General features: G+C 43.7%; 1 protein-coding gene across 2 annotated transcripts; it reads right to left on the bottom strand.

The window, feature by feature from the left end:
• Window positions 1–421: 421 nt before the first annotated feature.
• On the bottom strand, window positions 422–26,415 carry BTBD2 (BTB domain containing 2). 2 transcript variants are annotated; one of them, XM_024208223.3, is made up of 8 exons: window positions 26,300–26,415; window positions 20,696–20,852; window positions 16,961–17,066; window positions 16,000–16,197; window positions 12,588–12,780; window positions 10,236–10,323; window positions 3,659–3,805; window positions 422–1,989 (listed from the first exon to the last, which is right to left on the bottom strand). In XM_024208223.3, exons 1-8 carry the CDS (start codon window positions 26,380–26,382, stop codon window positions 1,828–1,830), a joined length of 1,134 nt encoding a protein of 377 aa, XP_024063991.1. In that variant the 5' UTR covers window positions 26,383–26,415; the 3' UTR covers window positions 422–1,827. The 2 variants fall into 2 exon arrangements, with proteins under 2 accessions (XP_024063991.1, XP_029768128.1); XM_029912268.1 differs by lacking the exon at window positions 16,000–16,197.
• Between the last annotated feature and the right edge of the window lie 343 nt (window positions 26,416–26,758).

Raw genomic sequence — 26,758 nt, 5'->3', positions numbered from 1 at the left:
AATCATCCACTCCAGTAGAGGATGACCAGCATGTAATGCTTTGATCAGGGACTGCTATCACAAATTTAACAAGGGGAGCCCTGCAGTGGAGAGAGAGAGAGAGAGAGAAGCTTTTCAATGAACCCCAACTAATCAGAGACAACACCATCATGCACTAATTCCACACCAACACCTCTGAATGGTTTGGCCATCTATGCTTACAAAGGTAGCCTTTATTTCAAATCCCCTCCTCCTCTGCAGACTGCCGGGAAGTAAAAATCCCTTTAGTCTTTGCTAGTCAGGGCAAGGGTGGGACCATTCAGGCAGTTACAAAACAAAGTCACACAGCTACTTCCCATCAAAGCAACAGGTCATGCTTAGCTGAAATCACAGCTGGTTATGGTGAAAGGCAACCAGTTTTGAACAGAGATTTTCAGGGGGGGAGGGTGGCTTTTTTGCCATTAAACTACCCCATTGAAGTCTGGTGCTAAAGCTCTGTTTAAGTCAACCAGAAGTCTCCAGTAAGAGCATCATTCTGAGAATCTGTCCAAACACCCAGTGAACAGGCTCTAGCTGTGAGGGGACAGAGAAATGTACGTGGACAAGCAGAAACTCTTCAGTGTTTTTTTCTATTGTTTCATAACTCCCGCTCCATCTGCCGATTATTAAAGAAGTGACACTTGAACACCAAACCCCTTCCTCTTTTGCATCAGGGCAGCAGAGGTCTGATCCAATACAAACGGTCAGTGATGCAAAGAAAACAAGACAGTAGAGTCATGTTGCGACTTGCCTGAAGACAGCAGCAATATACTTTACACTGGAGCCAAGTGAGGCACATTGGCAGGTAGAAGCAACCAAGGTCAACTGCTACCTCGAAGTTGAAGGGATTCAGTTAGCGTGGCAGCTACCAGTATGGATTCCCTGCTGCTAAACACTGCACAGGGGATATTTTTTAGTTTCCCCCATTTGTTTAAATAGGATACAGAAAAGGTTGCAAAAAGCACCCCCAGGGCAGAGCAGGGGAGCCTGCATGTAGGTAGCAAAGGTGCCCTGCTAAGTGCTGATCTACTGGGCCTCTCCACCTACGTACAGGATCATCTAGCCACAAGGGGTCTCCGGTGGGTTGCACTAACTGTCCAACTTAAAGGATTGTCTCAAATTAGCAAAAACGCCGGTCGGTCTCTGCAGAGGTGCTCTCCTGGAGCTGGGAGTCCGTTCTGAGGTCTCCCACACTATGTAGTGCTGAAATAGGAAAACCTCCGTGAACACCAGTTTCCTTCCTTTTCTGAAAACAGCGACGGTATGTACAGCCTGGCAATATGGCAGGCACGTTCTCGTGAAACCTCTCTCAGAGAAACCTCCCCATTTTGGCAGTACTGCTGAATCAGCCTGGCAAACCCTCTCCTCCCAATCCCAAGTAGGGCCGAGGAAGAAGAAAGTCAATATGACCCTCAATATGAATTTTCTTTTTGCAGGATTGTCACCTAGTGGAGAATTTAACCACAATCAGAGCCACTTGTTTCCATGCTTCCAACTGATGTAAAAGCATCTACATTCATTACAATAAAAAGAAACCATGAAATTAGACAGGGTTATCAGTAAAATGAAGAGTTACTAGCCACAGGCAACCTACAAATGACACCAGTAAACCAGTTAGTCTGTATATGGTGGTGGTAGCAGCAGCATCACTAGCACAAGGCAAAACATGAGCTTTACAATTATTTTACTGAGACCTTTGGCTAGCGTGGCTCCCACTGGCATGGTCTAACTCAGCCAGAGATTTCGTTTAGAAGGGCATGGGAGAGAGGGACAAATGTTCACCCAGCACAGCTGATCCCAACAGCTGCACTATGTATAGAAGATAATCTCTGGGATCTGTCCATCCTCCACAGAAGTGCCGTTGTTATTCCCAGCCGCGTAACAGAACGTAAAACATGTTTTGGCTCCTGTTGTTGGTGATTCATGGATCACTTTGCGCAGTCCTTTGGTTCCATAGTGAGAATCTGGACCCTGCATTAGTAACAGAAAACAGGGGCAGGCTAGTTAGTAAGATTGGGAATACAGCCAGACCAGAGTGAAACCAGGCGGCTTACATCAGCTCAGTCACATTGCTAGGTTACAAACTCAGGGTCTGATCTTGCTAGGTGACGAGCATCCCTACATCTCTGCGAAGTGCTCAGGAACAGAGGACGTTCAGCAACTCCCAGCTACTAAATCTCAAGTATTTTAATACACCAACACCAACCAGCTATTTTCTGCAGTCCGAGGTTTTTATGCGGACTTGCTTTGAAGACGTTTTTCCTTTTCAAAGGGGAAGGCTCAAAAAAAGGCCACGCACAGACCTCCAGCGCTAATTCGCCCTCACTGGGCAGCTGCTGTTACTCATTTTATTCATTACTTCTTTGCTACCAACCCCACCCCCTTTCTCTCCCTGCCTTCCAGCAACTCCACTCTCCTTCCTGTACACCATATTCAACCCTTCCTACATCTTCCATTCCCTCCCCCTACGTGAAGGCTTGTCACTTCTTCCTGTACCTCCCCTCTGCCACAGGCTTCCTGTAGTGAAGAAAACACTGTCCAGTTGAAAAGAACTGAGAATTAGGTAGACAAAATAACCATTTAATGGAATTTTGGTCAGAACTAGGCTGCTAACCGGCTAAGTCTTGCAAAAAGTTCCAAGTGCTGTAAGACAAATGCTCCCGACCCTGGTATTCTCATCTCCAAGAGCCATGCTGCCCACTAGCAGTATTCAAACACTGGTCAAATGTCCACACTATTAAATCATTTCATGCAATATCGGATTTTCCATCACCCATCCAACTACTGACCCATTATGGCCACGCTTAATTGGTCTCATCTGAAACCCATGGCTAGATTTACATTTCTACCTTCCCACAGGGAATTGGGGCAGTGTTCTAGTTTAAGACCAGAGACAAGTTTTAGAGGCTTTCCCATGTGTTCTGTCAGTATGGACGCGCACGCAAAGAGGATTCTCAGATTGAAAACTAGCTGCACCTAAGTATTCCTAGCACTATGACAATAAAGACTTTGCATACAACTGTATTCCAACAACACCATGAAGCCCCACTATGCTAGGGGCTGTGCAGACACATAGGAAGAGCGTCCTGCCTTGAAGAGTTTACAATCTGAATAGAAAGACCAAGGGTGAAAGTAGCGACGGGAAGATTTTTAACTAAGTCTTTCATAAGAATGGGGCCTTCATTCAACCTTAGATCTTACTTCAAAAACTGCTTCTATGTTTGAACTCTAGTGTATACAGGGCCATTGTTGCATGGTTTAACCCATATAACGACGTTATCAGTTCTTGATAGCGATGTACCGATGCTGCTTCCTTCGTGTAGAAAGGGCATAACTATAAATAGATTCACAAAACCAAGACTATCTACACTGGCCAGAAAGACACAATTTCAGCACTAATGCAGCCAGCACCATTAGCTAGCCTGGCAAACATTTACAAAACAAAACTAACTCTGAATGTTAACCCCTGACGTGCCACTTGCATATTGGTAAGGAGCTAAACAATAAATGCAAAATTTCAAAGAACAGCAAGAGACCTCGGAGGTCTAAAAACAGGATCAATGTTACTTCCCACGAGACCAGCAAAGCCATGAATCCTCCCTCCCAGCCACATGCCGAAGCTAGAACCCCGTTACAGTACCTTTAGTGTCGCACACGCTGTATAGCTGACGTTGGGTAAAATCTCAACAGGCTCTTTAAACATGACCCGGAAAGTGCTGGAGGATCCATCACAGCTGAACCCCGTGTCATTCTGACCCAGTACTGTATTGCTGTCTGTGTGGATGATCTGGAAGATGGATTAGAAAAGTAAAAATCTGTGTAATTAGCTTCTTTAAAAAAGATGGAATTGGCATTTAATTAAGTTATTTCCTCTCTGAGTTGCACGTTAGGTCCGTTAGTGAAGATCTTCATTATCTAAACACTCCTGGACTGGTGGAGAGAGATACGGTAGCTTTACACAGGCTTCTTTGGGACAGATATTAGCTGCATTACGTCTGCCGACTCCACCACTCAGACCTTTTAGAAAAATACTACTAAACTGAAATGCAAACGCATCAACACAAGTCAGTACAGGGAGACAACAGGAAAAAAAGATTCTGAAGATGAGGAGCCCTAATGCCTTTCATACTCAGAGATTTAAGGGGCCTTTTGTTAAGAGTCAAATTCATTGTTATAAAATTAGAGTGAACTCGTAGACAGGGACAAAACAGTACTTTATGAGACTGAATATGCCTCACAAAGAGAAAAGAACTGTTTAATCAGAACAAAATGGAGGTCATTAGGACTAGGTGATTTAGTGAGGTCTGAGACTCCACAGTGCTAGGTAGCCTGCACTGGGGTTTCCAGTTATTTCTGGGTCCAATTTAAATACGGATATGGATTGACACAGTCTCACAGGTTTGGATCCCAGCAATCTTTGAGACCGTCTCTCCCTTTGCACTGCACTTGATAGTTGATTTCAGCTGGGATATTCTTGCTGAGGTCTCTAGTGCTGAGCTGTGGGGGACCGAGGACAGTGTTCTCAGTAAGGGACCCTTCAATGCAAATGCTGGTCAGATGGAGCTTATGTACTTCCTGCCCTTTGGCAATGGAACTGGAGATCCATTTCTTTACAAGTGCTCTTTTGATTGCTATGGTTTGATTTGAAGTGCTTTGAAGCGGAGGTCCCATCCCCAGAGGATAAGCAGTGTTCAACTTTCCGGAGCCAAGTATTAATGTGTTGTTCCAACTCACTTCTTCCAAATGGATCCTAGAGCACTTTGCACAGTGATTGCACTGAAAGAACAGACTCGGTCATGAGCCAACTGTCTACTGGCACGGTTTTGGAACAACGCCAGGACTGATGGTGGTAAAACCGTAGGTAACGCTGCTCATTCCAAACAAGTGCCCATCAATGCATTATTGCCACCTCACCCCACCCTCCCATTGTTTGGTTTATGCCACATTTTAAGAGAATCTTTAACGCCTTAGTGTTAGTCTCTTAACTGGTATTTCATCTCGCTGCCTGTGAAACACAGGTTGATTGTTGCCTGGATGTGGGGGTATCGATCAACAAGCGCGTTTAAAAAACCATCATGTGAAGTGTTTGTGGAAGATAGGAAGGAGTTCAAATGAGCAAAGGCAAATGTATTCCACTGGTTACTATGGCTACATATGGGATGTAAATATGTACTAAAAGCTAATGTGCTCACCTAATGCTTGAGTTAGCTTGCTGGTCTCCTCCCTTCCTGCTAGATAGCTTGCTGTCACCCAGCGCTCGCCACCCAGTTTGTCACCATTGACTATCCTTGCTTGAGAAGGCCAGACCCAAGCACAGCAGAAATGGGCCGGTCTAGCTGTACCTGTATAAAACTAACGGTTACAAACCTTCCGCGAGCGTTGGGCTTCGACAGGTGACACGCGTGTCCATCCCACTCTTGGCGTGAGTGTGCCCCACGCACACTCGTTGGCAATTTTTCCCTCAGTGGTACCCGTTGGGGCAGCTCAAGGGCCCTGCTGCTGCTGCACGCCACTGGGTGCTGGCTGAAAGGGCCCAGCCATGCCTAAGCCCCCCTCAGTTCCTTCTTGCTGGACAACCCCAAGGCACAGGGGTAGGAGGGCAGGCTGTGGAATGGACACGTTCAACACATCTTGAACAGTTACAGATGGTTCATAACCGTTGTTCCTTCTTTGCGCGATTGCACAAGTGCATTCCACTCTTGGCCACTCACAGGCCATAAAGTAGGAGAAGGGACCAGAGTTCATGTACACGGACTGGAGTACAGCTTATCCAAATTTAGCACAGTCTCTGGAGTACCAAGTGATGGCACGCTGGGGTGCAAAGGTGTAAACTGAAGACCAGGTTGCCACCCTACAAATGGCCAGGATAGGGACTTGTGCAAGGAACACCGCAGAGGCCACTTGTGATACTCTGGGGCTCGGCAGGGAAATGCCTGTCATGTTGTTAACACACACGAAGGCAGGAAATTATGCAAGATGAAATTCTTTGCAAGGAGACCTTGAGACTCTTCATCCTGTCTATTATGGCCATGAACAGCTGGGCTGACAAATGAAGCTGTGTAGACTTGTCTACGTAGACTTGTCGAAGTTGATCAGCAGACCTAGAGCTTCGAAAGTTGATTGGATGAGATGTACACTGGACAGTACCTGAGCCTGGATCGGCCTCTGACTAGCCAGTTGCCCAGATCAGAGCAGTCCTGTACTCCTAGCCTCATCGGGAAAGCAGTTACCACAGACACACATTTTGTGAAAACCCAGGGAGCTGCTGACAGGCCAAAAGGAAGCACCGTGAACTGGTAATGAGACTTCTTTGTTACAAACCCAAAGAATTTTGTGACCTTGATGAATTGCCACGTGACAGTAAGCGTCTTTTCAATCGCGGGCGGTATACCAGGATCCAGGGAGGGATAATGGAAACCTGAGTGACCATCCCACAGTATTCTTGCCAGCAAGTTAAAGAAGTATGGGCTGGATGAATGGACTGTAAGGTGGATAGAAAGCTGGCTGGATTGTTGGGCTCAACGGGTAGTGATCAACGGCTCCATGTCTAGTTAGCAGCCGGTATCAAGCAGAGTGCCCCAAGGGTCAGTCCTGGGGCTGGTTTTGTTAAATATCTTCATTAATGATCTGGAGGATGGCGTGGATTGCACCCTCAGCAAGTTTGCAGATGACACTAAACTGGGAGGAGTGGTAGATACGCTGGAGAGTAGGGATAGGATAGAGAGGGACCTAGACAAATCAGAGGATTGGGCCAAAAGAAACCTGATGAGGTTCAACAAAGACAAGTGCAGACTCCTGCACTTAGGACGGAAGAATCCCATTCACTGCTACAGGCTGGGGACCAAGCGGCTAGGAAGCAGTTGCGCAGAAAAGGACCTGGGGATTACAGTGGACAAGAAGCTGGATATGAGTCAACAGTGTGTCCTTGTTGCCAAGAAGGCTAACGGCATTTTGGGCTGTATAAGTAGGGGCATTGCCAGCAGATCGAGGGACGTGATCATTCCCCTATATTCGACATTGGTGAGGCCTCATCTGGAGTACTGTGTCCAGTTTTGGGCCCCACACTACAAGAAGGATGTGGAAAAATTGGAAAGAGTCCAGCGGAGGGCAACAAAAATGATTAGGGGTCTGGAGCACATGATTTACGAGGAGAGGCTGAGGGAACTGGGATTGTTTAATCTGCAGAAGAGAAGAATGAGGGGGGGATTTGATAGCTGCTTTCAACTACCTGAAAGGGGGTTCCAGAGAGGATGGATCTAGACTGTTCTCAGTGGTACCAGATGACAGAACAAGGAGAAATGGTCTCAAGTTGCAGTGGGGAAGGTTTAGGTTGGATATTAGAAAAAAACTTTCACTAGGAGGGTGGTGAAGCACTGGAATGGGTTACCTAGGGAGGTGGTGGAATCTCCTTCCTTAGAGGTTTTTAAGGTCAGGCTTGACAAAGCCCTGGCTGGGATGATTTAGTCGGGAATTGGTCCTGCTTTGAGCAGGGGATTGGACTAGATGACCTCCTGAGGTCCCTTCCAACCCTGATATTCTATGATTCTATGCTCAACTTTCTTTTTGAGAGATCTGTTGAGCTGGTGCAGGTCCAAAATAGATCTGAGACCTCTTTGCTTTCAGATTAGAACCACTTCCCTCTGGGACACTGGGGAGCCTCCTCTATGGCTCCTACCTAAAGGATAGGCTGAACCTGCTGGAGGAAGAGCTCCTTGGGAGAGCGGCTCCTGATGAGGTGGGAGCGGCAGAAACAAACTGAAGTGTATATCCCACTTCCATAGATCTTAATACCCAGCAGGCTGAAGTAATCCAGAACCAAGCACTGATGAAGTGGGAAAGCCGTTTGCAAATATAGGGGAAATGGAATCTGGCGTGACAGCCTCGAGCATCCCATCAAAATAGCTGTTTAGCACCCACTAGGCGTCTAGATGGAGCAGAGGCAGACGGAAGGGGTGGTCTATGTCTATAACCCTTGCTCTTCTTTCTCTGCAGGTCCTTCCGAGAAGCAGAAGCAGAGTAACAGTGAGTCTGTTATAGGTGAAAGTGCTTTTTGGATGGGGCTGGTGCATACAGCCCCAAAGACTGTAAAGTTGACCTAGAGTCCTTCAAGCCATGGGGCTTAGAGTCAGTTTTCTCTGAAAACAGCAAAGCCACTTCAAAGGGCAGGTCTTGTAAAGTCTATTGGACTCTTGTGAAAGCCCTGAGCACTGCAAATGTCAACAAGGTGGTGTGAGGATTCTTTAACCTCCTCCACCAGGATCTCCAGGATTAAGGCCACGCTCTTTCGCAGCTCTTGATTCACCTTGTCAGTCATTGGGGCAGGTGAATGTCCCCTGAGCAGACTGCCTCATCAGGAGAAGATGAAGAAGAGGCCAGCATAGCTCCTTCATTAGCTGTCCAGCAGGGTCCTTGTGAACTGCCTCTTGCTGCTTGCTACTGGGCTCAGGAACAGGCCGTGCCTGACGAGTAAACTCCCCACCTTTCTCCGACAACACAGAGCATGAATGCCTCATATGACCTTCGAAACCAGGGGGAACCCCACAGGTTTCAAAAAGGCCACTGAACAGGGGGTTGGTGCCAGAGACTCCCTGGCCACGCACTTGATGGTACTCCCGCTGAAGGTTCCCTAGCAGGTAGCAGTGCCTTGGTGGAGAGTAGTGAAACTGGTTCCAACACTGGAAAACAAAGGAGCCAATCTCTCTTATCCCTCTGTTGACCAAGGGGGAGCTGCTCCCAACAGTGCCCAAGACCAGTGCCGAGTCAAAGGAGCGCCTTCACGAGCAAAAACTTTAGCCTGGCTTCTGTCTTTCCTCATCCGAGGCTTAAAGTCTTTCCAGATCTGGCAACAATCCTGAATATGAGCTTCCCCGAAACACTTTCGGCAGCTTGAGTGTCGGTTGCTCACTGGCCTCAGGCTCCGCAAGAGAGAGAAAGCTTGAAGCCCAGGGACCAAGGCAACCCTCAGTCCCAAATAACTTGAAAAAACCCAACTGGGGACTGAGGAAAACACATAGTACTTACTTAATGGTGTAGATAGTGTAACACTATGAACCAGTCGGAGAACACTTCAACCTTCCTGATCCCTCGATTACAGACCTCAAAGTCACAATTCTCCAACAAAAAAAATAAACTTCAAAAACAGACTCCGAGAAACTGAAGAACTGGAATTAATTTGCAAACTTGACACCATTAAATTAGGCTTGAATAAAGCCTGGGAGTGGATGGGTCATTACACAAAGTAAAACCTATTTCCCCATGCTAATTTTCCCCCTACTGTTACTCACACCTTCTTGTCAACTGTTGGAAATGCGCCATCCTGATTATCACTACAAAAGTTTTTTTTCCCCCCCTCCTGCTGAGAATAGCCCACATTAACTGATTACTCTCTTTATAGTTAGTATGGCAACACCCATTTTTTCCATGGGGTGGGTGGGTGTGGGTGTGTCTCTTCCTACTGTATTTTCCACTACATACATGCATCTGATGAAGTGGGTTTTAGCCCACGAAAGCTTATGCTCAAATAAACTTGTTAGTCTCTAAGGTGCCACAAGTACTCCTCATTCTTTTTGCGGATACAGACTAACACGGCTACCGTTCTGAAACCTGTCACTATGAATCTAGGAAACTGTCCACAATGAATTTACAATGAACACACAGAACACTTGCCAAGGCCAGCCAAGCAATTCCAAGGACAATCCCGAGTGGTAAGGAGGAACTGAGAGGGCTCAGGGGCGGGTGGGCCCTTTATACACCACACAGTAGCGTACAAGTTGCCACGACAGGTATTACTTGAGGGAAGAACTTCCTGACAACTGCACGCAAGGGCGCATGCACATCAGGAGTGGAATGACGCGCAATCACTTGAAGGACTAGTCTGTGTAAACATTTGTTTCCCTAACCCGAATGTTCACCTGAATTGTCTCAATGCGGTCAGATTATACATTTTTATGAGCACTAAACTCCCAACATGGCAGCACTGGGATACCACAGCGATGGATGCCATTTATAGCAGAATAGAAACAGGAGTATGAAAGTAGCTATTCCTCCTAATCCCAGTGTGTCCCTTTACCCACCCTGCTCAGCTAATCAGTATTTCTATAAAACATGAAGGCGCCTTTTTATAAAAAGGAGTTAACTGTATAGTTGAAAACCTGCAAGGTTTCTATGGCAGCAAAAAAAGAGCATATTTAGTACAGTAAAAAGAGGAAGTTTAATACCTGTATATTTACTTGGTAGTCTGTGGGCCCATGTATTGATCCATACAGTCCAAACCCAACTACAAATATCCTTTTGTTTACTGAGAACCTGTAAGATTTAAAGAGACGTTAACAGGGAAGAGTGAGCACAACAATGCCAAGCTGGTCTGCTAAAGTAAGGAGGATGCATAGTGACCTTAGCTCAAAGGTTGTTTTCAGGTCGAAGACTTGGTGAATTACGTACTGTATTTTAAGTGTGCTTTTCAATAAGGTCTTAGATCCTTGAGAGTTAATGATTTGCACGAAAGGAAAATAGAATTTTGCATTCTGCAGCCCTAAAACCACCATAAGCAATTCATGCTGCATCATTATCACTCAGACTGACCCCACACAGGACAGGATTAGGTGGCTATGTACATTGTCACATGTGAGCTTTCATTAAAAACAATGAACTCTCTAGCCCATAGGACTGCAAAGACAGCCTCCAAGATGTGAACCGAGTCGAAGCTGATGCAGTGGTCTGCCGGAATCTGGAGAGGTTGAAAATAAAGCCAAGAGGGATGAACTGCTCCTACTCACCTCAATGCGATTAACACTGCAGCCAAATAAGAATATTTTAAATGTCAACATTAAATATTTTGCACCTGATCACTGAAGCAGAATCATTAAGTTAATGTACTTGTGCATAATTGCTCGGTGTATTTGCAGTGAGCAGCTAGCTGCTGTCAAGATTGCCTGGGTAGAGAACAAGGACTTTGACAACTCCCACACCCCACCTTAGTCAAAAGCTACCTTCACCCCCCCACCCCATGCCCACAAGACGGGGAGGAAAAGGAAATACACCCTCCTTCCCATTGCCAAAACACTAGATTGCTTTTCACTCCTCCCTGGATACCAAAATTAGATACCCCATTTTCAACACCACCTCCTCACCCCCTCAGACAACAGCTGCAATGTTAACATGTATTTGCAAAGCACCTCCAGGGCGCATTCAAAGTTGATCTGCAAGCCGTGTAAAATATTTCATATCAAAACTGCACAGCAGCCTGGCTCAACATGCACCTTGAAGCTGATGCTGTCAAACAGTTTCACTTAAAATAAGTTAGACAACTTGAACTCAAAGACAGATAGGTATCAAGAGGTTTCTCGATGTTAGATCTTTGCTCTAAAAGTTTCCTGCTGTAATAGCCTCTCCAGCACAAGGTTTTACCCTGCTTTCATGATGGGGAAACTAAACCACACAAATTAAACATAGTCCTATAGTCACTGCAAGTCAGCAGCAAATATGGGAATAGCCCAGCTCTGCTAGACTCCCAGTGCCTTGCTCTAACCACTAGGCCACAATGCTTGCAATCAGTAAGGGGAGCCTTTAATTGAGACAGCCTTCACTTCACTGTACCCATTAAAATGACCTTGCATGAATCTATAGAATGATTAAAGGATTAGAAAACCTGCCTTACAGTGATTGAGCGTCTTGAGTCTATTTAGCTTAACAAAGACGGTTAAGGAGTGACTTGATTATAGTCCATCAGTATCTACAGGGTGAACAAATATTTAATAATGGGCTCTTCAGTCTAGCAGAGAAAGGTCTAAATCCAGTGGATGGAAGTTCAAGCTAGACAAATACAGACTAGAAATAAGGTATACATTTATAACAGTAAGAAATTAACCACTGGAACAATTTATCAAGGGTTGTGATAGATTCTCCATCAGACCAGATGTGGTTCTAAGAGAGATGCTCTCATTCTGGGGCAGTTCTCTGACCTGTGCTATGCAGCAGGTTGGACTAGGTGATCACAATGGCCCCTTCTGGCCCTGGCATCTACAGCGAGTTAGATCTACAAAAAATAGCTTGATGTTAGTAGAAAAGCTGGTGCAGATCTTAGTGTAGCAGGGAACTGGCACAGATTTAACAGAGCACTGGTGAATCAACACCAAAGCCAAGCCATGATTTGGCCATAAGGCTGCAGGAAACAATTAGACAAGGGTCTGATACTTACTCTATCAAAAAGAATGTCTGGGTGCATTTAAGGTGTGTCTACACTAGAAAGTAGAGCCGATTTAAGCTACATGGGTGTAATTAAAGCAACAATCTCTCCACACCACCCAACGTGGGCATAGTTATTATACAAAGTATAAACGAGCTTATACAGATATAGCTTATTCTGGTTTGGGAAGCAAATTATGTTATACCAGTATAGAGCACCTTAACTAGCATAACTGCACGCATGCTAGGGCTTATACCAGTAAAGAAAGCCACACCCGATCCAACAGTTATACTGGTAGAACATTTTAGTGTAGGCCAGGCCTAAGCCTGCTCAAAGCTCAATAGAACAGTAACAGACGAGCAGCAGAATTAGCAGTAGAGCTGACCTGATCCTGTCGCTAGTCCCACTGTACCCCCAGCGGCTCTCCACCTGCTGGAAACGGTTGATGCTGCACTCCTTCCCTCTCAGGCAGCAGCGTGGTCTGTCAATGAATTCCACTCGGGGTTTTGGATTGACAGTGAAGTGGAGAAACAGGCTAACCACTTCCCGGTCAGTCAGAATTCCTGACTGGGCAGGCCCTGCAAAGGAGCAGACAGAGAGCAATGCTGTCAACACTTAATAAAAAAAATTAAAAAAAAAGGCAAAAATTGCTGCAAGTTTTACAATGGAAGGCAAATTTATGCTGAGAATACGAGTAAGTGATTCCTACATAATGTACACAAGGAATGCCACACATACTTAAATTCCCTCAGGAAAGTAAGCCAGCTTCATTGAGAACACAGTACATCTGGCCGCTTTCTACCTGCACATTAGCAGCTGGTCTGGCATGTATTATAAATGCACACTTCCATACAGCCAACATGCTGTTGTTTATTCCACTGGCCTGGGTTCTACCAGAAACACTTAAGAATATCAAGGGCATGCAGCGAATTTCCCAACCCTACCCCTTTGAGATATCTGTGTTTATATTTTATGTGACAGTTACAAAATCTACACTCATTTAGTTTATTACCACTGCTGTGAAGACCCTGGATGGGATGATGTAATGGGATAAGTACAGCAGGAAGAGATGTAGATATTAAAAAGATGCTGTCAATGTGAAAGGTAGCCCATTTTAACTGTTGAGATGGGCATGGTTTCAGGTAATACCACCTACACCTGTGTGCTCCCTGCCATTCTGGGGGATTTTGTTCCCACTTTTAAAAAACAAAAAACACACCACATTTCTATTCCTGTTGCAGTATGCATCTTTCATACAGACAAAGAAAACTGACTATAGATAGTTAAATAGTAACAGTATACAGAAAACTAAAAACCAAAAAATTCCTCTTATCTTTCTGTACAGTCATCTTAGGCATTCCTTCTAAAGGGACACTGAACTCAATCAATTTCCAAAAGAAGTTTAATTGAATGGTTCCAGTGGTGCCAAAGCACTCTTTAAATAGTATGTCCTGACTAATTGCTTGCAGAAGTAGCTTTTCTGGTCCTGTGTTTCAAAGAAACTTCTGTGTGCGAGTGAGAAAGATAACACACAACAATGAAGTGGATCACACACAAATTTGCTGTCAAATGCACAAACAAAAAATCTCCACCTCTTTTCCAGTTAGTCATCCTAAGTGTTGTTTGTAATTATGATTGGTTACATTCAGTGACTTAAATTAACTGTGCCCCTTTAAATAGTCTTGAAAGTCAGGTGTAAGATGGCACATGACTGCAAGAGACAAGGATGAAATAGAATTTAAAGAAATATGTATTGTTAACATTTAAATGGCTTTACAGACACCTTGATCAGCAAAAAATTACTGCAAGCAGATCATGTCTAAACATACCCAGTGTTGCCACAATTCCTGGTTCTGGAATGTTTCAAATTCCTTGCTCTAAGGGGATAGGGGTGTGGCAGACCTGCTAGCCAGCCAAGATGCATTTATGTTGATCTCCACTTTCTATACTAAATTATAAGCTGGTTTTGTTGAAACCAACAGCTTCCAAAATCCTCTCATCTAGGCTACCAGTTCCATTTTCCCACCTCCACTGTGGTTGACACAGACGCAGGAGGCATTGCTCTGACAATGTTAGTTTAGAGGACAAAAGTGCAGCAAATCCATTCATCCTTATTGAAGGAGGGGCGGGAGAGTGTAAATTGCTAGGATATTTTAAAGACTGGAATGGACACTGGAAGAACATTTGCTATACGTAATCTCAAAGCAAGATAGTAACAGTGATTTCCCTGCTACTGGAGAGGCCACAACTCAAACAAGCAGTCATAACAGACCACAGAACAGAGGTCCTGGCTTTCCCTAGAGTCAAACTTCTCACCCTGGAACACCGAAAACCCTTGCAAGCCTCCTACATAACTGAACTTGTCATCCATAAAGTCTGAAGGGGAAGAAAAATCCAGCATCTTCCAGACGGAAAAGACCGAACAGGCAGAAATCGTTGGCTTTTACTGATGAGAATTTTGACCCTGTCAAGAAGAAACATGCTTTCTTTAGTCAACCAGATGCTACATCAGATTTGGAATTGATACAACAATCCTGTACCCAACTAAGCAGTGGTTCAAATATGAGGAACAAACTGCACGTTGTGACCATGGATATCAACGTCAAGGGGGAGGAAAGCCATTAAATATGTACAGCAGACGAACAGGATTGAGCCACCCAGTGAAAATGGACTGAATCTCTGACCAACGGAAGGGTTAGCATGTCAGACAACAGCCAAATCAGTTCTAAGATAGACAGCATGGCAGTTACTGCTGATTTTTAGTAGAGCCGTCGTCTCTTTAAATATACATTACACACTTTTTTGGTTATCGTGGCTGTCATTATTATCAACTTGATTTTTCACTTATTTTGCAGAGGTCAAAATTCATTATCAAGTAATGGAAGCCACCTCCATCCTTAGAACTGACCTATCAACAAAAAAAAAAAAAAAAAAAAAAAAAAAGAATATTTTATTAAACCCTTTTTTTTTTTTTCCCCCCCTTTTTTTTTTTTTTTAAAAACCACTAGAAATGTCAAGTTGACTTTACTCTCTGGAGGACTGGAGAACCTCAGAGATAAGAAATCACAAGAGACAAGTGGGCAAGTGAGAAAGGAAGACGTTTTTAGTCAGATAGTTTAAACCAAGGGAACATCTTTTTCACTTGCACTCCTGATGGAGGCTTAGGGAAAGTGTTATTTGTGAAATAACTAACACCTCTCTCTCTTCAACTGAGGGCTGAGAAAGCTTCCATTCCAGGCATCTACTCTGGACAGTCCATTAGCAAAACAGGGATGCCAACACTAGATATTCCTGATCCTTCTATGGTTAAGAGGAAGCAGAAAAGCGATTCTTGTGTTTCTTTATGAAAAATGTCTGAACGGCTTACAACGCCTCCTCCCTTTGTAGGTCACCTTTTGGAATAGGATACGCCACCATTACCACCACAGTTCAATACTAAATGTTAGCACTTTTTGCAGTCTACTCTTTCAAGAGAACAGGAAAAGTATATTCCTATTCAGATATGTTATTTCCTTTTTCATATAGTCAGTAGTAAAACACACAGATAATATGCAAAGACAACAGGACTTAACTTTTAGAAAGCTACTGTTCTTAGGTTCTTCATGGGATGTTTAGAACTGAATTACTGATAAGCTGTGTGATGGACCTGTAGCTTTTGATGTCCAACAACAAATATCTAACAAGTATTTTGAGCAGTTTAGGATATTCTATGAAAATTCTTTTTTTGTAAATATACTTGATCCTCTAAGATTCGGAAGTGGAGACCAGGTCTCCCAGAAGCGCCTTTATTCAGTTACCTGCTGCAAACTCCTCAATAGTCATCAATGGGAAGCGAATAAGAGAAAGCGCTTTGCCCAGTACTTTCCGCTTGTTCTCTGGAATCACCTGAAGTTGCTGCCGCTGACATTCTGCCTCCGACCAGCGAACCACTGCATTAAACAAACGAACCTCCCGAATCCCCAAGGTATCCCGCTCCAGCACCGCAACCAGGGTGTCTGTAAGGCAGGACAGCAACAACTTTAGGCACTGACCCATATGTCCTGATTTTTAAGTGGCCAAAGTTCCCAATGCAGAATCCCAAGGTGAGGAAAGGAGTCGGAATTCAGAACTGCAGGACTGCTCCTAAGCACTGTATGCCCACAACCTGATGAGTAATTCCACAAGTAGGCATGCCACTGCAACAGCAAGCAGTGCCTACAGAGTGGATACATTTACTGGTGTGCAGGAAAAGGAATTTCTGGTTACCTACAAGTCAAACTTGAACATAAACAGGATAAGAGCCAAAAAGTTTGTATAATCCATGCCTTAATTTGACTGTTTACCCCACTGGCAATAGAAAGTGAATATTTTGACTTTTAAGTTCCATTTATGAAACGTGCAGACTACAGTGTCTCTGGACATAAAAATATTTAACACCTGAATCTTGTTTCAAGTCAAAACACTGCCAACTCCTCCCACAAAGGGTATGTTAAACCCACCAGCCAACAGCAACAGAAAGGACAGACTTTGTATCATGCCCCAGAGATCAAAGTGTCACAGCACCAAGGGACGTGAATGCCAGTGTCTAGTTCTAAGAGTTCTGCTGAGAATCCCCTGCCCCTATATGATTAAGCCCAGGGACTGTCAGTCCCAGCCCTTGCGAAGCTGGCCCTAGACAGCTAGGGCCAAAACCACAAGGACAAATTGCCAAGTAAAGAAACTTTTGTTACAAGCTTGACTTTTAGATTACACGAGTCTGCAGAAAGGAAAAAAGCTTACCTAAATCAATGTCTGTGAACCCCTCAGCATTGATGGCATCTGATGTGTTCTTGTCTATGTTCTCTAGGCACAGGCTGGCCAGCTGGGGTTCATCAAAGAGTCTTGCCTAACAACGAAGCATCCATCATTAATGCAAAGAAAAAGTTGTTTTCAGTTCCTTATTTGCAGCCAATATAACGATCAAGGATATTTTAAAGCATCTTTCTCCAATTATTGGATTTACCACTAGTTTGCAAGCCAAATGAAGTCATGACACAGACAACATAGCTTAGCCTTTCACAGCTAGTTAAGGAAGAGTAACAATACACATACTTGAAGAAAACTTGGCTCCAATTTAGCTGAATACATCTTCACTCAAAAGTTACCTCAAGTTAGAAAGACTGAAGAGTCCTGTTAACTAGCACCATGTTAACTATAACTTTGCAGGCAGCAGAGACAGGGACAAGTCAGGTTCAACGTGTCAGCTGATAGTGGGGTAAACTCTACTGGGTTACATTTAGTTTAACTTTATTTAAAAAAAAAAAAAAAAAATCAAAGGAAGTCCTTTATAGAAGGGCTTCCTTTGTCTGAGAGCAAGTGTAATTGAGAGTGCTACCTCAGAAGAGGGGGACGGTAGTGCCTGAGTAAATTGGGCCAATCTACATTAAAGAAATTTGCACTGTACAACTTCACCAATGTCATGACATCGAGTGAAAATGCCATAATAGAGACACAGCACATTGATGCAAAGTGAAACTCACACTGCTGCAAGTGAAACCAGTAACATACTGAAGCAACCTGCACTCGTGCAAGTTCTGCTTTGTGCCAGTGCACTTTGTCTACATGAGGGTTTGCAGAGGTGTAAATAGATCCATTTACTTACAGTAAGGAAATTCACAATGGTGTAAGTGGACTAAGTCTGGTCATACAAGAGTCCTCAGAGTGGTTCTATGCCAAGCATAAGTGGCACCAAGGTCGCCAGATTGAATGCCAAGGACCCAGCACCAGAGCGGTTCTGTGCCCAGCATGCGTAGCACCAACGTCCTGAATCCATCTGGTACCACCTCCTCTATGCCTAGCATAACTATCAAGGTCCTTGGAGCCATTCAGAACACGTGGGAATATGCAGTGGTCACCCTGAAGAATACTTCCTATCCTCCATGCTTTCTCTTTTCTATTTAGACTAAGCTCTTCAGAGCACGGATCTTACTAAATACGTACAGCACCTAGCACAATTGTGCTACAACATGCTGGGGACTCCATGCACTACCAGAATACAAATAATGGATAAAAAGGTGTTTTGACTTAGGAGCTTAGACAGGGTTGCATTCAAGGAGCTGCTGGTTCTCTAGGTGCCTCCTGCCTCGGACTTGCGCAAGGCTTTCTGAGCCAGAACTTAGTAACACCAGCTTCAAATGCTGAGACCTCAAGCGCATCAGAGAACTGAAATATGGCAGAATTCCCTGCTTTAATAGTGACTCAGCAAATTCAGTGGTGAAGCAACCCAGCTAAGCACACTGGAAGGCCTGCATGCCAGCACTTTCAATGGATGCGGACAAGTCCTGGCCATCTTAGGCTTTGACACGCTCTAGGTTGCTTCATATCAGACTTACAGGAGTCTTGGTGTTTGGAAGCATGCTCTGCATTTCTTTATTGCTCAGTGACATTTGCAAGCACATCTGGCACCAGCACATCATGGTCAACTATGAAGCCATCAACAGATGGCTCAGCTACCCTGACTGTTTTCAAGCCCCTGTTGATCTGGTCATCTCATCCAACCCCGCAATGATCTCCAACAGAATCTGACCAGGAGTGTCACAGATGCAAATCATAGTTGCCTGAGGATGAATGGGGCTCCAGGACCAGAGAATTATTTGCAACCAGTCTTGTGGGAGACATACCTTTGCAAATCTAAAGTCTAGAACTTTCATTTCAAAACTATTTGTGCTACGGTAAAAATGGACTTTTGAGGTTGATTTCCAGGCTCAAGGACTGGACCTGGCCTTGGAGCCAGGAATCTCTTATCAGCCAGTCATTGAGATACAGCTCCACATAAATATGCCTGTTTTTCGCAGAAAGGCTGCCAGTACTGCCAGACATTTTAAGAGCCTGGGGGGCCATGGAGAGTGAATGGAAAGTACAGAGACTAGTGATTACTGTCTTCCACACACAATGGAAGATGTTTCTGATCACCTAGGTGGATCACAAGATAGGAAGGGTGCTTTAAGTCAAGAGCCAGGAACCAATCTTGTGGAAATGGAAAAAGGAATATGAAAAGCCGATGTGTCCATCTGAAACTTCAGTAACCCATGTATTGCTGAGACAGTGGACACCTGGGTATCCAATATCTTTTGTCGTCTGAGACTTTAATACAAGCAGAATCCCTTCCTCCTGTACTGAAGAGGGACATCTATGGCTCCAAATGAAGAAATTACTGTGGGACAAAGTTTTATCCTGCCCTGGCAATCTCTGAAGTCATCCAGTGGGGAGCCAGATGTTGACGACACAAAATCATTGCATGAAGATGACCATGAGAGGTCTTCTGTTTGTAATCTCTTCCTTCTCCCATTCTCCTAAGGCAGCTTTCCCACTGTATGTGTGACCGGTAAGAGACCTGCACAGAACAGCAGTCAGACATGCCCTGCCCTGAAGCAGAACAAGCAAAGTGTGTTTATCCGGAACGTGCAGGGTGACATCACAGGAGAACTATGGTTTGAAACTCATGGATTTGTCCTCAGCCATGACTAGAAAGGCCTTCAGTGGCCCAGGAAAGGCTCAGATCCCTAAACAAGAGCAAAATTCCTGATGGGGCTAAAAACTGGCATAGAATTTTATAAATATTAACTTTTTCAGTTATAACAACAAGAAGCTTCCTATGCAGAAAGACTTAACTTTCCCAAAATAAATCAGCAGATGTAATGAAGGACCCACTAAAGGCTGATTTGCTCTCTACAGCAGTCAGAAGGAAAAGAATAACAGCTGAGGCCCCAGTTCAGCCTCACAAGAGGACACTGGCAGGGTCACACAGCCTCAACCAACCCCACTATCCACAGGTTCCACATCTGTGCACATCACCTGCAGTGGAGATCCGAGCTGGCACTTGTTGAGGAAAAAGGCCACCATCCAGTTACTTGCAACAACAAATAACTGTTCCATCTTACTCACCTCTCATTTCCTTCCCTAAGGAGAAAAAGGCCGAGCGCTTTCTGCATTCTTCAGAAGTGGGGGGATCCTGGTATTATAAAGAAGTCCTTCAAAGAAGGGGCCTTCTAGATGGCTGCCAGTGGGCTCCATACAGTGAATATTTAATTCCTGGAGTTGCCCTAAATTTGAACAAGTGAATACTTTATAGTTTCACTTCTTTAGACCACAACACTTGTTCCAGGCAGATGAAGCCCAGTAAAGTTCTCTCTTGTTACAGAGCAATTTACTATTGTCTCACCATCATGGCATTAACAAGGCACTTGGCATACCAAAAAGGTTCTTTCTGGAATACTGACAGCAACTGGTATAAGCACTTACAATTCATGCTTTACTATTTAAAGGACTACATCATTCTTCATTAACAAGAAAACTCCTGCTAGTCATGCAAAAATTCTGGACTAAAACAATACACCAGAGCACAGTAAGCCGTTCATTTTCAAGCTATGCCACCTCTTTTGTGTGTGTATCCAAAACATCCTTATCATCCTAGATAATATAAAGCTGCTGCGCCTGTTTAAAATGACTTGAAATGCAAATGGCCTCAGAACGTACCTGTGTTAAGAGCATGAATGCGTTGTCTGCTCGGAGGTTTTTCTTTAGGAACTCCACGCAGTGGGCTTCAAGTGCAGGGACAGCGTATTTTTTAGCTGTGTAAAGTGTTGTCATAACAGTCTCTGGGCCAATCTGAACCTCGTCCGAATAAAGAAATCTGGAAGTACGCAAACAAGTACTGCTCTGTAAGCCTGCTTTAACTACTTGCAAAACAGCAGTAAGAGCCAGGACAGAAAACTCTAATTCACAAAGACCATTGTGTGTTTTCTCATCATGCTGGTGCAATTTCTTACTTTTACAGCTATTTTACAGCTATTACAGCAGCTATTGCCCTTCCTCACTCTGCCACCATGATAAACCACCATTCCGGTTTGGAATAACTGTGACTATCCCATTAAAGGTAGTGTATACATGGAGCATTTAAGAGCAATTTTAAACTATAACACATCTCATGCTAAATGGTTTAAAAAAACATATGCCTGATACATGGTCAGAAACTGTTCTAGCCTGGCCTGGGTTTGGCCTGTTCATGCCAAGTTAGCTGAAGTGTTTCAAACTGTTCAATTAAAAGACTAAATGAGAACAGAGCTTCAACCATGGCGTGACTAGTCACTAATTGTTAAGAAGGTGCTATGTACACGCATTCAAGTCGAATTAAGAGGATAAGAATGATTTTATTGGTCAAACCTGTGGTATAAAAACATTCAAACAAAGATTTACACCTAATGCAATGTGATATTTCCTTCACCTATTTTTCGCATTACTCTCTCACACACCCTTACTGTGATGGTTCTTCAGTGGGAAACCTCGTGTTCCACTTCACTATCGCTGAGCTAGCAAGTTATATCAATTGTCAGATCACTCAATTAACCGAGTGGTAATAGAAAGCAAAATAGTTAGTTACAATGAAAAAAAATCAAGCGATGGCTTAGTAGTAAATGAAGCCCCCAGGTCAGATCTCACTCTTCATAGCAACAAAGGCTGGGAACACACTGCTTTAGACTCTCTTGGAAGGTTAACCTAGCCAAAGGAAGCAACCCATTCTACTGGGAAGTGAGTTAGTGATGTGAGAAAGTAAGTTTCTTTCAAAAGGCGAAAAACCAATAGCCTTCATGAAGGTTCAGGTCTGACCTGACCCTCCCTCATCTCATACACAAACACACTGCCTAGACATACAGGGACACTCTTGATCCAAGCAAGTTGCTCAAGGGAGGTAGAGCTCCAGTCTAGTGGAATTTACAGCACAGAAGAGAGCTTCCAATCCTGAAGACACTTGAGAGTTGTGTCCTGCTGAATTCATTGAGACCACCTGCATAGGTTAGCACAGGACTGGGTCTAAGACAGAAGAGTAGTAAATAAAACAGTCTGATTTTCTTTAAAACTTCAGTGGTTTAATGCAGAATTTATTTACATTTATTCCAACAGCATGAATGTATTTAGTGACAAACATGCACTGAGCGCATGAAGTTACAGTTAGTTTATTTATAATGCTTGAGTATTCCTCTCCAATGGGCTCTTGCCAGGTCTTCCAAACTTACCCTAGCAGCCCTGTGCCACGGACATTATTTATATTATAGTGGCAGCTGGAGGCCCCATTCGGTATCAGAGCCCCTCTACAGGCACTGTACAAACGCACAGATATGGACCACGCCTTGGAGAACTTACAATCCAGTCTCCTTCTGCTCAGGGTGGGGAGCATATGGCTCAAAAAAAGCCCATCACCACAGCAGGTGGCTAGACTAAGGTAAGGCATTTCCTATGCTCACAGCCCAGCTGTCCTGAGAGGCAGAGAACCCAAACCAGGATATCAGTGTGCTGTGCTGCCATCGGATTGCCATTATAATGCTCATGCCAATACTTCTGAAGACACTTCTCTCCGCACGCAGCACTAGCCACAAGAGACAGCCACCAAAGTTCAGTCTGCCTGGTTAAAAGGACCAATTATAAAAAAAGCTACTAAAGATCCCTGATGGCAGCCATAAAAAGTCTAATTTCTATTCCCAGTTCCCACCTCTAGCAGAACTTGGGATGCCTTCCGCCTTCTCATCTTGAAGAAAGCCAGAGAGCAGATGTCTGCAGCTAAACCCTCACTCAAACTCAGAATAGGTCACTAAGCTGACCTTTTATTTGCTAGGCTCCTCTAAGAATATAAACTAAACTATTGTGTAAAGTCAGATCCTGGACAGTAATTTAAAGTAGGTTGAGGCGGTTTGTAAAGCAGATTGAGAATTTACTATAAGGTGCTCTATAAATAAGTATTTGTTATTAACACCATCAAGCCACTGGTTTATATATTTTGTCCCTCTTTCTCACATCAAACTTATTTTTACGAGGCTAGCGTCCTTTTATTGCAAGCTAGTTTTAAAAAGTTAATTGACCAATTATTTGTACTACAACACTGTGCTTTTCAGTGCCGTGGCTATGTGAATTGTTTTGTTTTAGTACCAAGCCCAGAAACAATGCGTGAAGCCAAGGAAATAACACCAGGATACATAATGGGCTTTGAGAAAAGTTTAGAAGTCAGTCTTACTTCTAGTATCTACACTGCTAAGAGCCAAGAAAAATTTAAAATAGCCAATATCCAAATGGAAAAGCATACTGAGGCTACGTAAACTAAACAAACAAGAGCCCATTGTGAGTTAACGAAAACATTAGCAAGAGAGTAGGTCTACCATGCAGACACAGCAGACACTACCACACATTAAATCATTAGTCCACCAAGTTTGGAGTCCAGCTCCTGGCAGTGGTCTGTAACTGAACTTTAAGGATCGCAGAAAGTGCAATCCTGAACATTGGTGAAAAATTCTTCCTGACCTCATGGTATCAGCTCATGCCCTGAACCACATCCAGGAGACCACTTGCTTCCACTTCAAAATTAGCATGAAGACAAGTGCTAAATTCCAAGAAAATTGTTAAACAAAGCACTTAAGCTTCACTGCTCAGCCTGCTCATAGTGGGAACATTCCTCCCATCTTTCCTTGGTACTTCTAAACTGACAGCCAATTGAGGCAAGAACCCTGTCAATGTCTAAAGTTATCTACAACACTGTTGCACCATACAAGTAAAGCATGAACTTTATTCATCCATACCTTATAGTATGACTAAGTGTTAAGAGTCATTACATTATCCAAGCCTTATTTTTCTTTTCTATAGCTAAAAAAGAAAAAAAAAGTGTTTTCTTTTCTGTTATTTGATTGATAACAAGGAATAGGGTGAATGATCATTTCAAATCATCTTCCCTTGGAAGACCACTTTATTGGCCTTTCAGCAACCACACTAAAATCTCAGGCTTTCAGACGATATCCGTGAATAACCTCAAGTTTTAACTTTTCCTAAACTCAATGGCTATTTTAGTTTGGCTTTATTTTTAAAAATCAAATGTTAAAACTAAACACCAGCTTTGTTTGGCTGGATATGGACTGAAGTTGAACCAATCAAAGGGTCTTAGTTCCATAGGCAGGAAGCACTGGCTTTTGGGGGGGGGGGGGGTGTTTCCAGGTGCTTTCATCTTAAATCATATGCGTCAGTTGAAAGGGGGTCCTGGGGATTTCTAACCCTTCATTCTAGGGAAACATTTTTAGCCTTTAAGGCTCTGCTTTCTCTCTGATGTCTTATCTAAGGCAGAAGCACTTTTTCTGAAAAGGGAGGCAAAAAATATATATATACGTTCCAAAGCTATATATAGGCAGCGTTCCTGACAACCTGAGAGGTGAAACGTGTGTCAAAGTGAGAGGATGGGAGCAATTAAGTCAGCTAAAGAACACAGATTACCGAAACAAGACAATTACTGTTCATTGCATGTGTAAACTTGATGTTCCGTGTTAATGTTTACCCAACGTAGGAAAATTATTCATTAGGACATCTGACAGCATTTTGCTTAGGTATCTGTACTCACACAAGGTCTAAGATGTCAATTTTGCAGGTAAAATGTGGCCCTTTAACAAGCACAAAGCACTCCCACTGCCTTTAGTGAGAGCTGTGAGCATGCACCTGAAAGCCACAGGAGCTTCCAAGTTTCCTGGCAGCTTTAAAAAGGACACTCGAGCATTAGGTTATAGGTAGGGTTGGCAGAATTTGATTTAAATTGTTAGTCATCAGTAAATGTCAATTTCACCTGACACAGAAATGGATGAAAAAATATCATACCAGTCATTAAAAACAGCCTCCCCCGTCCCCAGAAATGCAGGGAGCCATCTGCACCCCATGGGGAGGGGGGCAAAGGGGGCAAGAGCTATCCAGCAGTAGGGAGTCCTCCCCTCATAGCTGGGGTTTCTTCCTCCTCCTCGCAGTCCTGGCTGGGAGTCTGTCTGCCTTACCAGGACCACAGCCCACCTTGCAAGCGCAAAGTGGCACTGGCCCTGCAGCCCTGCTATGAAAATGTATTAAAATCGATACAAATCAGAAAAAAAAAAAAAGTTAAAAAACATTAATGGCTGAATTTACAGAAAAATAAAAATCAAATTCTGCCAAGTCATGTTACAGGTTTGGGGTTCTCTTGTCTTACTTCCATTATCCAATACTAGAGGCTAGGAGCCAGATCCTCAGCTGGCATCAGTTATGTTTTCACTGACTTCAACAGAATTCGACCAGCTGAGACCCAGCCATTAAATCCTCTCTCCAAACAATTTAGTCCTCTCATTTGGAAACAGGTTTTCCTCCAGTTTCCAACTGAGCTTCAATTGTAATTCAGACAATGCTAAGAGCGCTATATGCTTCCCTCCTCTTTTGAAGAGCACTAGCATCCATATCAAGCCAGCTCTAGGAACAGGATTCATTAGGCCTGATCTAAACACAGTTTAGTACCAATTTAATGATTTCAGATAAGGGTGTGATTTTTGACAGATATAGTTAAATCTTTCCACACTGAGGATAGGACTTCACTAGCAACGTTAAAGCGCTGCTGCGGTAGTGCTTTGACGAGGCTGTGTAGTCACGGCACCAGCGCTGGCAGAGAGCTCTCCCAGCACTGTTAAAAACCAAAAATAAACCACCCCACCCCCCCGGAGGGGAGTGGCTCCCAGCGCTGGTGCACTGTCTACACTGGCACTTTACAGCACTGAAACTTGCAGTGCTCACGGGGATGTTTTTTCATACCCCTGAGCGAGAAAGCTGCAGTGCTATAAAGAGGCAGCATAGACAATGCCTGAGAAACTGTACTGTTATAAAGGTGTTTATCAATATAGCTTATTACTACAGTCCTAGTGTAACTGTGTCCATGCCGGGGGGGGGGGGGGTCACACTGTTTCAGCTATATCAGCTTCTAAAGCAATACGGTTAAAGAGGTATAAACACTATTTAGACATGTCCTTCGTTAACCTGGGCGGCAAAACCAGCAGAAGTGCAAGACATTTGTGTAGGTCTTACATAAACAATGGCTGTTTTAAAAAGGTTTATCAGATATGGAATAGAGGATTTACAAAAATTAGTATTTAAAGACCATGTTGTGCCAGATAACAATGGAGATAAAAAATTTGATATAAGCTACTTGACTATCTCCGTTTTAACCAACAGATACAATGGATTGTTTGTATTTGAAATATTCTTGTTCACAATAACCTGGGCCCAGTTAGAAGTTAGTTACACGGTACAATAAAAGAGGCTTACTTTAGCAAAGCTAGGAAGGCAGCCGGCTCCACATCAGGCAGTTCAATCTCTGTAGAAGTTGTGGCCATTCCACCATTAAACATTGCATCGAAGACCGCACTGCCCACAGCCAACACAAACCTAACATTTAAAAATAAAAATAAAAATCCTACATTAAACTACATTTTGCTATTTTTGGGGGGGAAAAAATCCCATTTTTGTTTCTGTTCCCCCTACCCATCCCAAGGGGAAATCAGTTACTGTTGACAGAACTAACGTCAAGCGCTCAGAAGCAATCCACTTCTATCCTAGGCCTTATCACTACTATATTACCAGTAACACCAGACAAAGTTGCAAACTACTATTTGGAAGTTCCTCCCCCTCAGCCCAGCATGCAATGAAAAAATATAATGGCTCCTGTAAAGCCAGAGTTTATGCATTTTGTAACAGACAATACACGTGCTAATGTAATTGTTTGCA

The sequence above is a fragment of the Terrapene carolina genome, unplaced genomic scaffold (assembly GCF_002925995.2).
Source record: "Terrapene carolina triunguis isolate 2854851 unplaced genomic scaffold, T_m_triunguis-2.0 Scaffold194, whole genome shotgun sequence".
In the NCBI taxonomy this organism is placed as follows: Eukaryota; Metazoa; Chordata; order Testudines; family Emydidae; genus Terrapene; species Terrapene triunguis.
This window is presented reverse-complemented; position numbering and strand designations above follow the sequence as displayed.